Below are 13,706 nucleotides of genomic sequence, written 5' to 3'. Positions count from 1 at the left end.
AAGGATTTTAAATTATGCTTTAGTTGTGAATTTCTCTGCTGCTTGGTATGCAAGTATTTTGTGAACTTTTTTTTGGTGTGTTCTACTATCACTGTATTAATACTAATTAACAGTAGTATTTAACAGTAGTATTAACAGTAGTTAATTAGTAATAGTAGTATTTTAATTAATTAAAAGCTAATTAATAATTTAACTTATTAACTAATTAATAAAGTTAATTCATAATAGTAGTATTAACAGTATATAAAAAAAACTAGCGTGGGAGAGTCAAGCATTCAAAGAGAGAAAAGGTCTGGGAGAACTGGGAAAGTACTTGCTCTTTCTTTTTTGCATGAAGTGCTTTCTTATGCCTATAAACAAGGAAAGAGGCAGCAACATCATTCATGTTAAGCTGTACTTTGCTGGAAATGTTCTCTTCTTGAAAAACCTGCTGCATATATTGATAGCACAGCACCAGTTTCAGCTTGAAGAAAAAGGTTGGATGAAGCTATGAGAGAATTTAGTATCTTCTCATAGGAGAAGCATGTTGGAAAATATCAGCCATTCAGACAACCTGAGTTGTTCTAAAAGCCAAAGCTTGTTTTGTAGTGGTGTTTATATTTGTGGGTAATCCGGTAAGGACCTCCGTGAGTCTATTAGCAGTGTCCAGTTGTCAAAGTCTAAAGAAATAACCCCATCCTTACCATTGATGCAGACTTGAAAGTGTCACAGAGAGGGGCTGCTATTGCCCATCACTGTTGTCAGGTCTGCAAATCATGTGCTATTCCCTCCAAGTCTGAACGGGGATTTCTGCAGAAGCTAGGCTTACCTTGATGTTATTTTTAGAACAAATTACATTGATTGCACACTATTTCAAAGGCCCCAACTAATAAAGTACACAATGAAATGTATCTGTCTCACTAGTTTAATTTCACTGTGTGGTTTTAGGTCTAAAAATTTAACTATTTATTTTCCAGACTCTTCCAGCAAGGATTTTGGTCCCACTCTGGGACTGAAGAAGTCCAGTTCTCTTGAGAGTCTTCAGACTGCTGTGGCTGAAGTTAGGAAGAATGAACTCCCTTTTCACAGACCCAGACCTCATGTGGTCCGTGGTCGGGGGTGTAATGAGAGTTTCCGAGCAGCCATTGACAAGTCTTATGATGGACCGGAGGATACAGAAGAGGGTATGTTGCTACTGGTAGTCTTTGAGGGAACCACCTTCATTTAGCATGACTGAGGGCCAACTCAATAAAGCATCTAAGCAAGCAATTTAATCCAATTGAATTTGATTAAATTTAACATGCTGCTTATGTCCTGCTGAAAGGGAGCTGTCTTTGTAGTACTCCATCCAACCTTGACTGGCTTCAGTGTAAAGTCTTCACTGATCTCCTTTGGGGCAGGGGTGTGTTGGAGGAATTAGAACTCAATCCTTAAATAATTGTGTTTTTCAACATCAAGAAGCAGCTGCCTTCTTCAGATTACATTAAAAATCATCTTGCCTGTTTTACAGAGCTGTCTACAATTCCCCCTTCTCCAACTAGGAAATTGTTTCCTGGTATAGACAAGGCAGAGCACCCTGCTGCTTATTCTGTCACCATGGGCTTACGGACCCCACTCTGGAAATAACGTCTTCTTTAGCATGAAGCATAAACTGTGCTTGCATCCTGAGCCCTCAAAGAGAAACAATACAGCTCTTCTCCAACCAGACAGAACAGTTTATGTATTTCTTTTTCAGCCATTAAAGTGGAAAGATTCCAAGAAGTGAATGAAAATCATACTTTTTTACCTAGGTTATTTGTTGAAGTGAGCCCATGATGAAATGTTTTTACCCCAGCATGCCAGTTTTCTTGAGCTGATGGACTAGCCAGGTTTAAAATAGAATAGTGTTTTACCGTGTCAGGATTTTCTTATCAGGATTAATAACTAGAAAACAAGTAACTATAATAATTCTGCATTTAATTTACAATAGAACTTTGCTTGAATTCACTAGATGTGTCTAGTCTGCTTTCTAAATTATTCAATTAAATGCATGTGTGTTGTGAGTCATTTGAGCACCTTGTAGACACAGATGCTGTATTTCATGTGTTTGCGTTGTGGTGGCCCCTAGCTATCCCCATTGCTTCTTTTTCATTTTGTGCAGATGGTTTTTCTGATAAGAGCTCTCACTCTGGTCAAGAAGCTCAGAACATGGAATCTGCCCCTCCAGGGAACCCTGAAATAGAAGATGTAGAAACCAAAGCAAAAAAAGACAAAAAAAGTAGAGAGAAAGAGAAGAAAAAAGAGAAGGGCAAACCTAAAATCAAAGAGAAGAAACGGAAAGAAGAAAATGAAGATCCTGAAAAGAAAAAGAAGAAAGGCTTTGGTGTCATGTTGAGGTATGTCATTTTAAAAAGCAGAACAACCACCCTTGCTCATTGTAACATATGAAACAACTGGTGCTCTCATAAAGTAGTGGAAAAATTATTTCACTTGGACTCAAAATAATGTTTATGTTATTTAAAAAGAAAGCAGTTTATACTTTTACACCAAACTTGTGGCTGAGGCAGAAGACATTTGGCAGACAAAATGTCTTTTTGTGCCTTTGAAATTCATTCCCATATGCCAGAAAAAAAAATCAAGGTTTCAGGCTAAAAACAAGCATGTGTGGGGGGTGGAGGTTTTGCAGGGAATATTTCTGAGTAATACATGACCCGCTCCCACAGTCAGACATTTGCCTCTTATTCCCTTGGTTATCTGGATTCTTCACAAGCTTTGGGGAGAGTAGGAATGCTTGTATTACTGTAAACAGTTTAGTGACATTTGTTGTTGCTGAAAAGTACTAGCTATGACGAAATCTTTGTTTCACAGCTTCAGCCATTGCCTGCAGTGGTCAAGAGTTCACTGTCCTCTCTGCTTGGCAAACAATTGTTTGGATTTTGGATTTCTTCCAAAAAAATTTGGCTTTTGTGGGTGGTTTTGCATCTCTGGAATCATCAGAGACTAGACAATACTTATCTCAGCATTTCCTTACTGCTGCTGGAGACTTTGGTGATACAAGCAGTCTGGTTGCTATCACCCCTGCCTCTGGTACCTGTTTAGTCTGCTGAGTATTAAAGTGGTTTAATTTAAGTAGATCTTTGCAATTAATGTGGAGTATGTGAATGAAATGTAATTATCTCATATATAAAGATGTTATTTGATTGTAGTTACTTCTGACACTAAACATTGTGTTAGCTTTATGACGCTATTAGCTTGATGGTTGGACTTACTGATCTCGAAGGTCTTTTCCAACCTAGATGATTCTGTGATTGGTATTTTCTAGCATGCTGTATTGTAGACAAGCCAGGTGTATACAAAAGCCACAGTCATTGCCTAGACAGAGATGTATTTAACTAATAGTCTATGAAATCCTGCTGTGACATCATTCACTCTGCAATGATCTTTATTAGGACACTGATACATGAACTTGCATTGCAGCTCTCTCTTAATATTTCCTCCGGTGTCGAATAGCTTATGTTTTATACTGTTATGGAAAATTTTAGCTGGTTTGCTTCCATGTATCATCAATAGGAATCTTCAAATTGCCCTAGTGAGTGTTGAACACTGAAGAGAGGTTGTCAAAAATATACAGGCATGCTTATGTGCCAAGTTTGCATGATTCCAGCAGTTGTTCATGTTAGTAAGATAAAGGTGTATGGGTATACCACTCTGCATTCAAATGGAGCTCTTTAGGAATGCTCGAGAGGCACATACTCACACCTGTGCGTTGCACGTGCATTTGTGTTCATACCGTTTAAAGAAATAGGGCTTAACACAGAAATGTAGTCAAAACACTGAATAATTAGGAGGGTAGCTTCAACAACTCTCTTTTTGTGTATGTTAAGCTTTGTCTATTTCCATTCTTCTTAACTCTTTGTAGCAAATAGGACTGGGGGAAGAGGAGAGTGACACAGAGATCTGACAAAAGCATAAGTATTCTGGTTTGTGTGTTGGTAGCGGAATTGATTAAATTTGAAGTACAAGGTCTTTCTTACAGGGGTGACCCAGAAAGAGCAGGGGATGGTATCAGAATCCAAAACAAGAGATTGTAGTTAAAATAAATAAATAAATCTGATAATGATCAATATGCAAAGCTAAGAACAATGGGTTACCATTCTTAGAGATTTACTTTTTCAGAACGTATTTCACATTTTAGCAGTGTGCAATCTTTATACAGCTGTTCTTTTCATGTGTGTTTTTATTTCAGTAGATAGTCTTCCTTGGAAGACAGTGGTGGTTTTTAATATTTATCTGGATGGCAGCACAATTGAGAATTTCTGTCCATTGAAAATCTGTACAAAGCCACAAAGGTGATGGGAACAGGTTATAGAGCACAGAGGCATTGTTTGTAAGAAACAAACGGCTCAGCTGGGAGGTTTTGGGAGGTCCTCTGTTCTTGTCAGTGTTTCTATCCAAAAATTTTCAAAATTGTGTTTGAAAACAAATTCCTTCTTGAGAGGGTAGGAGTCCTAGATGGAACAAGTGCAAACAGCATGGGTTTGCAAAAGAATTGGAGGGACTGTATTACCTACTCAAGCAGAACAAAACCAGGCCAGTCTTTATTCAGGGAAAAACTGCTGTGGGTGATGTGAAAAACAAAAACTGAATATGAATATTTTTTTTAAAGAAAGAATGGCAAAAGAATCAGGGAACTTAGAAGGGATTGAATACTGACTAAGTACTAGATTCAAGAAGTACTTTTCACACTAGAGTTTGCACTGATATGAAGAGTGAGGAGATTGTCAAGAGGACCAGGGAGGAGGAGACTGCAGTAGGAAGGTTTAAATGATCGAGTGTTTTAGCAGCACGGATGGAAAGAAACAGCCAGATTTTTTACAACGTTGTGGAGATGAAACTGGCATGTTTTATTGGTAGAACATCTGTGGAAAGAAAAAAAAGGAGCTGCAGACGACAAAGTTGTGAACTTATGCAGCAGGCAAGGTGACTACTAATTCCTGGTAGTTTAAAAGAAAAGTAGAGAGAAGTATTTAGAAACAGAGATGAGCTCGGTTTTTGACATGCCGAGTTTAAATTGGAAGGGAAACCTGCCATAGGAGGCACTGGAAATGTAAACACCATAAGGGAACAGAAAGCTGAGTGAAGAAGGAAATCTGTAGTGTGCCTGTTGCAGATGCAGTGGTAGCGATACTGTGGTTCCCCATGTGGGACGCTTCACCAAAATGAGGAATAGGGAACAGAGCCCCTGCTATACTGACAGGAGAAAAGAAGTTACTGAAGCAGGTGGCAGAGGTGGCAAAAGGATATATCTGACTGGGACAGTGCAATTCCACGAGTTTTTCAAGCTAGTTGAGTGGCTGCAGCCATGTAATTGATTGATCTTACTGAGCACTGAAGCCCCACACAGATGCATTTGTATTCCGTGTAATTTCTGGACTGCGTTGTTCTGAGCCATGTCAGCTCTGCAGTGCCATATGGATGCATCTAAACAGGAAAACAAGCTTGCTGAACCCGTGTCAGAATTGTATTGAAATATGTAGGAAATGATCATCAGTGGGGGAAGCTCCTGGACCAGGACAGAGAAAGTGTTCCTGAGATGTCACCAGAAAGCTCAGTGCTGATGGAGGAACATACAATTTCTGGCACTTTGGGCAGAATGACTGGCAGTCAGGTGTAAGGGACAAAGGAAATTCCAATTTGAGGCTAAAAGTCGCACACGTATATGATAGAGGTATTGTACTATAATCACTGGGCCATGTTTACAGCTGTACCAAGTTTTATCTTGATAGTATATCCATGTGAATTGGCTTGTTTCTGCCTTTTAATCAATAGCAAAGCAAAACAAGGTATTAAAACCAAACCCAAGTATTTATCTGTAGTACAAGAAAGTGCAAGTGTTGGACTTTAGTCTTTTTGCATCTGAGATTTTTGAACATATTGGAATTGCTACTGCATCAGTTTTTTGCTTTTTTTTTTTTTTTTAATTTAACAACAGAAAATAGCAAAGCTGTTAGCAGTTGCTAACAGATTTCACTTAGTGCCTCATCTGTTGCTCAGCTGCTATTTACTTGTAGTTCCTGGTCTTTTTTTACACATACAAAAAAAAAAAAAGATTAAAAAAAAAAAAAAATTGCTTTCCTGCTAAGCTTTTCCTGGATTGAAGCTTTATTTAGGTGACTGTGATTCAGGGAGACCATCAAGAAATCATGTGTGTATTTTTGTAATCCTTGTTTTTAAAAATGTCCTGTTTTCTGTAGTATGAACTGGAACTCCTGGCTGCTGTATTTTAGTGACTGCTGCTCCTGGAGCAAAGTAGGTAGATATACTGGAGATCTGAAATGCAGATGACACTGATTATCACTGGTTAGTTAAATTTCTATAATACAAAGTACTATTTTACTGCGGTGCAGACTGTATAGTGTTTGTGTTTTCTTGTTTGGTTGGTCCTGATGCATATATTGCTTGCCTTAGGATTGGATCTGCATATGTGCTGTTCAAAGAACAGAAGCTGACTTGATTAACTGTTTGTATGCAACATCAGCTAAGCAAGCATTATTTTACTTTTTGATATTTTCTGGCACATTGCACCATCATAGCTCACTAAAACAACCCAATGCTAGACAACAGACGGCAAAGTAAATTGCTAATGTATATCAGAAAAACAACTACATTAAATACCATCGTTACTGGAGCTGTGACTACATCTACCCTGCAGTCTCAGGAAAAAGTCAGTCTCTAGCATTCATGATGAAACTTGGAACAAAAATAATATTCAATTCTATGCAGATGCATCACAGGAGCAAGGTTATGCAGTACTACATGAAGTTCTTGGTTCACTCCCTTTCTTACACTGGTCTGACTGATTCTTTCAGGGCACGGTGAGTCTTGAGGGGACTGCTGTAGCTCAGATGAGATTCTCTGTGCATCTTTTTGAAGGTGTTTTGTATTTTTATGAGCAACACTATAGTGAAACAACATCTTTCGAGCCTTTGAATAAAGGCAGTCTGTAGTGTTGTTAGTTTAGAGCTGTCAGAGGCCACGTAAGGTGGCTTTGTAAGCTGTTTGGAAGGGTTAATTAACCCCTTGGTGCAGGGTAGTAGAAATCCCTGATGCTGAGCACTAACGCAAAAATGCATTGTCAATTAGCACTAGGAATGCAAAGCCGATCTAACCAAGAGATTAATCTAAAAATAAAAATATTATTCCTCTGTTGACTAGGTGATGAACACTAGATTTTAAATTTGTGATCTGTAGTTATTGCTTTGCTTTGAAATCCTGTCAAAATATTCCTTTCTAACAAAGGTAGGGTTTGAGTTGCTTTCTAAATTAAGTTGAAGAAAGACTGAACCTTTAAATCACCAAGGGAATATGACCTCTGCTGTGTATTGCATTGCTGCTCCATATCCTAATCCCATTGCAGTTGTTACAGTCCTGGCATATAATAAACCTGACTCTATGACTCTCTTACTACCCTTTCCAGATAGCGATTGTAAAAATTCTGGGTAGCCCTTTCCATTTCATGAGTATGAAGTTAAGTCAGCTAAAGGACTGCAGCCACACCAGTGACATTTTTATATTTTTATGGTTAGCTCCCCATAGGCAGAAGCCTGTATGTTGGAGTTTGTTTGTTTTTTTTAATTATTTTTATTTTTTAAAAAACACCCTATGAGCAAGTATTGGGGACTCAAAAGTAAAGAGTTTTTTGCCAAACTGGAGTGTAATGGAAGAACACCTTCTCAGTCTTTCTTTCTAGACGGGATTGAGGGAAAAATTTTGTTGGTTTAAGATATTTCTTGTCAACCTGACTTCACTAGTTCACTGGTGAATGTTTTCAATATTTGTATAGGTGAGAAAATGCATGGCCGTCAAAACCAATGCACATCAACCACAGCTTGCATACACATGCATGTGTGTGTGTACGTGCAAGTGAAGAAAGTAGAAATATGTGCATATCAGATGCATCTTGCTTTTTCTTCTTTAGATATTACACACTTTCTCACATAACAGTTCATCTTAAATTATTTACCTTCCATTTCACAATATGCGCCATGAATATTTTATTTTTTGTCCCTTTAATTTGCCAACTTTCCTTTCAGCTAAGTGCGATTTTAATTTTTCATTCTAGTTGGAAGACAAAAATGACCCTTTTTTCATTATTACTATTACAGGCCTTGTGCTCGGAATGATACTTTTACAACCAGCACCATTGAGCCCGTAATGGTATTGCAGAGTAGATCTCATAATGTACAGATACTGCCTTCCATTAAGTATAGCACTATGACAGCTTATGGAGAAAATTATCTTCTGGTCTTTTTTGCCCTGAGAAGTTAAGCACTGGGGAGGAAAAGTTAACATAATTAATAAGAGCATACAATAATAATGCAATTTGATGGAGAGGGGTAGTGTGTGTTCTTCTGTGTGTGCGTGTGTGTACATGCTCCTACATATGTACAAATATATTTATATATACACATGTATATATTGAGCTGGAAATTAATATGGACATGGATAGACAGAAAATAAAAACACCACAAGACTAGATTAAATTATAATTAATTAGGGTAAAGCTATTTTAGATTTTTGTTTCTCAATAGTGAAACAATCCAAGATGGATCATGCATGCGTATTAGATACACAGCATCAGTTAATGAGGCAAATTAGTTGTTGAGAGGCCTTGACTTCCTCATAAATATTCCCACTTTCCAAATGTATAAATTGGTAAATAAAACTCCTGTTTCCTTGAAAAAACACAAGCGGATGAGTGAGATAAGATGCCTGTTCGATTTAATGTACCTCAAGTTCGTCAAGTGTTTTAAACTAAAAAAGGACAAAGACCTTAATTTGTGTATCCCTTTTCCTTTCCTCCACTGTATTGATTCCTCTTTGGCTGCATTCATAGTCAGACTAAAATAGAGAAAATAAGAGGGTTTTGTACTAAAAATGATCACGTGGACTGCCTACTAAAGACTTATTTGTTTAATTAAGCATCTGTTCTCTTCTTAATATGCATGCATAAATCTCATTAACATTAGATGTATGCAAGTGCAGTGAAGAAGAATAGACCCCTTACTCTCATTACTGAACTTGGATAACGAGATTTATATTTACTTAACAGATCAGAGCAGAAAGTTCCCTCTGACTATTTGAAAGGACTGGAAATTACAAACTGTTTACAAGGAGCATGCTTTTTGTGAAATAGTTGCATGTTCATTTCAAGTTAAAATATCATTATTCAAGCCATTACTAAGGAAAAAAAAAAAAGCAGCATGCTTTGTCTGTAAGGATTAACTATGTGCACTAAATTCTGTGATGTGTCTAATTAAATGCATGCTTGCCTATTCGCTATTGACCTCTGGGCATGCCACACCTACTAAAATAAAAGTAAGCTCCTATTGGAAATACGAGTAGGTCCTTTCTGGAGGTGGCACGTTTCTTCTAAGTGTCTGTCTCCTCTCCCCCAGGACACCACTCTTGGAAGCGGGGGGGGGGGGGAAGTCCTAAAAAGCAAAGTGTATTTGCTCTCATCAACAACACTGTGGCAGTATGTTTTCCCTTCATTCAGTATACATGGCTGTTACCAGTTTTAAAATCCATCTCTTGTCTGGGGATAAAACATGAATACCAGATTTTCCATCTAAGTTATGGTACGTTGGGTATTTCTGTATGTAGTACAGGTGCATCATGGTCAAAGATCCTAGAGGGTTTAAAGTCATGCTACCTGAGCTGCATTTTAACTAATAAATACATATTTTGCTTGGGAATATTGTGTGAAGGGAATTGTGCCTTAAGACAAAAAAAAAAAAAAAAAAAAAAAGCAGTTTTGCTGATTTTGTGGTGCAGTATTTCTTGTAATGTGAACTTGGTAATTTGGGGATCTATGGTGGTGGGGAGACAACAATTAACAGAGAAATTACACAGAAGGGGGCTCCTGACAGATTCCTTAACTACAAAGTGCTGGCAGGTGCCAGTTTAATAGGTATTGCCATTAACAGCCATCTGTAGAGAAAATGAAATGTGCTCATCTCACTGAATTATGATTTATGCCAGACAAAGCAGTCAAACCAAAGTAATATTTATATTATAATTCAGAGTCATTGATTAAATGCACATGGCATCTCAAATCCAGTTGACATTTTAAGTTGAAATGATTGCAGACATGTAGCCATTTATTTAACTATTACTTTAAAAAATGTGTCTCTACTTGTTATTAATAGAAGAAAGTCAGACCTGGCCAATATTTCAATAGGCTGACCTTTTGTTTTGCTGACATATAAAAGGAACAAAGCTCCTTTTGGGGTAGTCACAATTTCAGAAAATATGAAGTATGCTAGGCTCAGAAAAAACTGACCCCTTTGAACCACTCTGCCTCTTTCTTCCCTCTTCTTTTCCACCCAGGATTTTTGAAAGAAAGTGGGCAGGAGATGGTTTAGGAGATAGGAAAACAGCCTGAGGCTGTTTCAAGTGCTCTGCTACTGAGTTCCTGGGTGACACTGGTTACCTCACTTAGCTGCTCTGGGCCTCAGTTATCCTTATACAAAGGTTATCTGTAATGCTTATTTAAAAATAAGGAAAGCCAAAAACATTTCCCTGCTTGGCCTAATCATTGTTTGGTGAAATGTACATAATTTTAAAAACCATTTTAGCTATTTCTGTAAAAGTATAGCAAATAGTTCTATTTTTAAGAAAATTAAAACCAAAAAGTGTAAGCTTTTTGCATGATTCCTCTCACTTCTCCTCTGGTCACTAGGACAATTCCTTCTCTGAGGACTTTTTACTCTTCCCTTTTCCTTTTTTTTTTTTCCAGTGATTCTAATTTTTCTCATTTGTCGATCTTGTACTGCCCAGTCTCTTACTTCCACAGGGCATCTCTCCATTCTCCTTTGACTTTTCCTCATTATTGCTTATAGTCCCATCAATTTTTAGCAAACTTTGGTCTCTTTTCTCTGTGGAAAAAAATACGATGCAAGCTCAGCCTTGTGCTGTTGTGCTGTTAGAAGAACAGTTGAGAGTACTGGGTAGCTCACCCTTCGCCCTCCTTGCCACTGCTAGCACATGAGATACTAAGCAGGGGTTTCGTCCTCCTGCCTCCTATCTCTAGATACTCTTACTTTCAGAAGTGCGGTTCAGAATACAACAGCGCAGAAATAAAGTTGACCTTCTATCTTTTATCCTGATTTTATGCCTTCTTGCTAGAAAAAAATGACTTGTCATTCCAAATTTAAGATGGGCAAATTCATTTTTTTTCTCTGCTAACCCTCCCTCTTTATTTCCTTGCTCTGTCATCATGGCAAATGGTGGCACCTTCCCCCCTTCACAAAAGCCGCTACATGGGATGTCATCTTGCAGTGAACCTTAAACCCTCTCTACGAGGCCGTGTAAAATTTGCTCTCTTCTTACCCATCACACTGAAGACTTGACCCCACAAAAAAAGCAGCAAAGCTTCTTCCTTTTCTGCTTGGACTCCTATCAACTGGTTGCTTCCAGATTTTTTCGGTCTCTGTTGTGGATCAGGTTGCTGGGTCGTTGTTCTGACTGCTCTCGGCTGCCCCTGTCAGCACAGCATGAACTTCATCTCCTTCCTAGTTTGGTCTGTGTTAACAGACCAGTGTGGTAACATATTGCTTTGAGCAACTGTTAACACTTACCAGCCAGCTTGTCTCAGCAGCGCAATTCCTCCTGCAACGTACTGCAGCATGTCTGTGCAGAGAGGAGTTTACATAGCCCTTCAACTTGCCTCCGATTCGTCCCTGCTGTAGAACTTCGATAGCGCGTGTGAATGTTGGCAGGCCTAAACGAGTGAGGAAGTAAGGCTTTCAGATCCCTTCCACCCCAGCTCCTGCTTTCTAGCTCCAGCCACCAGCAGGCGGAAAGAAAAGCTTTTTCCAGCTTCCTGTGCTGCACCATATTTGATTGTCCTGGTCCAACCCCACCCTGTTTTATTGGAATCTTTCAGGAAGCAAATGCAAAGGTGTGGGATTGATCCTTACCCAGCGGTCCCTGCTCATTTCAGCTGCAGTGTTAACTCTGTCTTCTCACTGCTTCCATCCCCTGACGATGCTTTGTTTGTCCCCAGGTTTCTGTCCCTGTTCCTTTTTCTTCGTCTCCCTACCTTGCACTCCACCCTGGGCTCTCTCTTGTCCTTGCTCTTACCCTGCTTACATGGAGCCTCAACTAATAAGCCTAGCAGAGCTCGTTAGCATGGGCTCTGCTGCGTGTGTTGCTTCTCCTCAGTACCTTGTCGTGAGGAGCAACTGCTGATTTCTCAGTGGTCGTGATGCTGCATGACGCTTGACATAGAAGTTAATGATGCTGTTGAGTGCACTCCTCACAAAGTATTTACATTCAAAGAGCACCGCACTGCTTGCTTCCTTCATTCATTTGAAACGACTTCTCTTGGGTCTTGGCTTGGGCCAGGCATGTTTGAGAGAATTTGCTCTTCCTCCTTAGAAGTCTTTGCAAAATTCTTGGTGGTGAAAATCAAGATGTATTCTTCCTTTTCCTTTCTTCTCTTGCAATTTTCCACTTCTGTCCTATTTCTTATTTTTTTTAATTGTTGGGAAGAATGAGTGACCAAAGAATAAAAAGGAACCTCAGCAAATAAAATGTTAAACAAATGCTGACATGATGCAGACTAGCACTGTGTGGGTGGGTGTGTATATATCTATATATATGAGAGACGATGAGATATGTTGCTGTGTAGCCCCTAGTTTAGAACCAGAAAATAAAAATAATCGTCTTACAAGTTGACTCCCAAGGCAAAAATCATCTGTCTCTGTGTGTATATGTAGTGCAAGATAAACAGATCACTAAGTATTTACAATAGTTCCTCAGCATTTAACTTTGTATTAGATTTCAAGTAAGGAACTGGATGCCTGTGCCATTCATTCCCCCCATTCAAAAGCAGTGAATACCTGGCCTCACACTAACCCTAGACAATCAGGTTGGGTGGTAATGTGCAAATAGAATTGTAAAGCTATTTTCTGGTGGTAGAAGGCCACAAGTGTTCTCTGTTATTTTTTTCTAGCCAAAGAACCCCAGTGAGTAATGAGTCAGGCACTGCTCATTCTACCTCTGTCGACTTTTTGTTTAGCTTTTTATCCTCTAATGTGGAAATCTGTATTACAGTAGCTTAGTATAACAGACATCCTCATGTTCTGTTTTTAATTAAAATTAGATTGAGGAAATAAACAATTCAAAGAAGTTAGCTTTCTTTCTTTTTCCCCTCCCTCTAAGTATGTTTTCCATATCCTCTTCTGCATTTGGAGGTGCTTGTTTCCATTCTCGTGCTACTGAATTGTTCAGCCTCCCCAAGAGGCAGTGAGGGAGGACTGTCAAAGAAGCTCGTGTTCATTCATTTAGTCTCCTTAGTGACACACATTTTTAAATTATCGATTTTTGTCTGTTTGTGTCGATGCAGTCTGCACTGTAATTCGTAATATAAGAGGTTTGTCAAAAGGTGAAGATTTTGCAAAACCAAAAATACACTGCTCTTGAGGAAAAACTTTCCACTTTGCAGCAGCAGATCATTTTTACTAGGACTAGAATATAAACAGCAGCATAACTTACTGAATTAAATTAGTCTAAAGAAATCAGCAAATATTTCTTTCCTTTAAAAAGTCAAGTTATTATCATCTCTGAATACCTCAGTTCCATCTTCTTCTTGTTGAATTCCTATTTAGTCTATTTTAGCTTGGTTGGCATTTGTTGCTTCCCAAACCATCATTCATCTGCAACAATGGAGGGTGCTCTAG

The 13,706-nt window shown here is 38.6% G+C and overlaps 1 protein-coding gene and 1 long non-coding RNA gene across 4 annotated transcripts in view; one reads left to right on the top strand and one right to left on the bottom strand.

The window, feature by feature from the left end:
• The window catches only part of PARD3B (par-3 family cell polarity regulator beta), a 397,551-nt gene that overhangs the window by 257,219 nt on the left and 126,626 nt on the right, over window positions 1-13,706 (top strand). For all 3 annotated transcript variants that reach the window (XM_084522836.1, XM_084522835.1, XM_084522837.1), the window contains 2 exons: window positions 957-1,163; window positions 2,120-2,354. In XM_084522836.1, coding sequence (XP_084378962.1) covers window positions 957-1,163; window positions 2,120-2,354 — 442 coding nt within the window. The remainder of the gene's footprint in view (window positions 1-956; window positions 1,164-2,119; window positions 2,355-13,706) is intronic.
• On the bottom strand, window positions 10,012-11,867 carry LOC311438452. The gene is made up of 3 exons (XR_014694115.1): window positions 11,601-11,867; window positions 11,353-11,503; window positions 10,012-10,898 (listed from the first exon to the last, which is right to left on the bottom strand). It is a non-coding gene; the product is annotated as an uncharacterized lncRNA (long non-coding RNA).

The sequence above is a fragment of the Aythya ferina genome (assembly GCF_964211825.1).
Source record: "Aythya ferina genome assembly, chromosome: 6".
In the NCBI taxonomy this organism is placed as follows: Eukaryota; Metazoa; Chordata; class Aves; order Anseriformes; family Anatidae; genus Aythya; species Aythya ferina.
The sequence above is the reverse complement of the archived record's forward strand: the minus strand, read 5'-3'. Positions and strand labels throughout refer to the sequence as shown.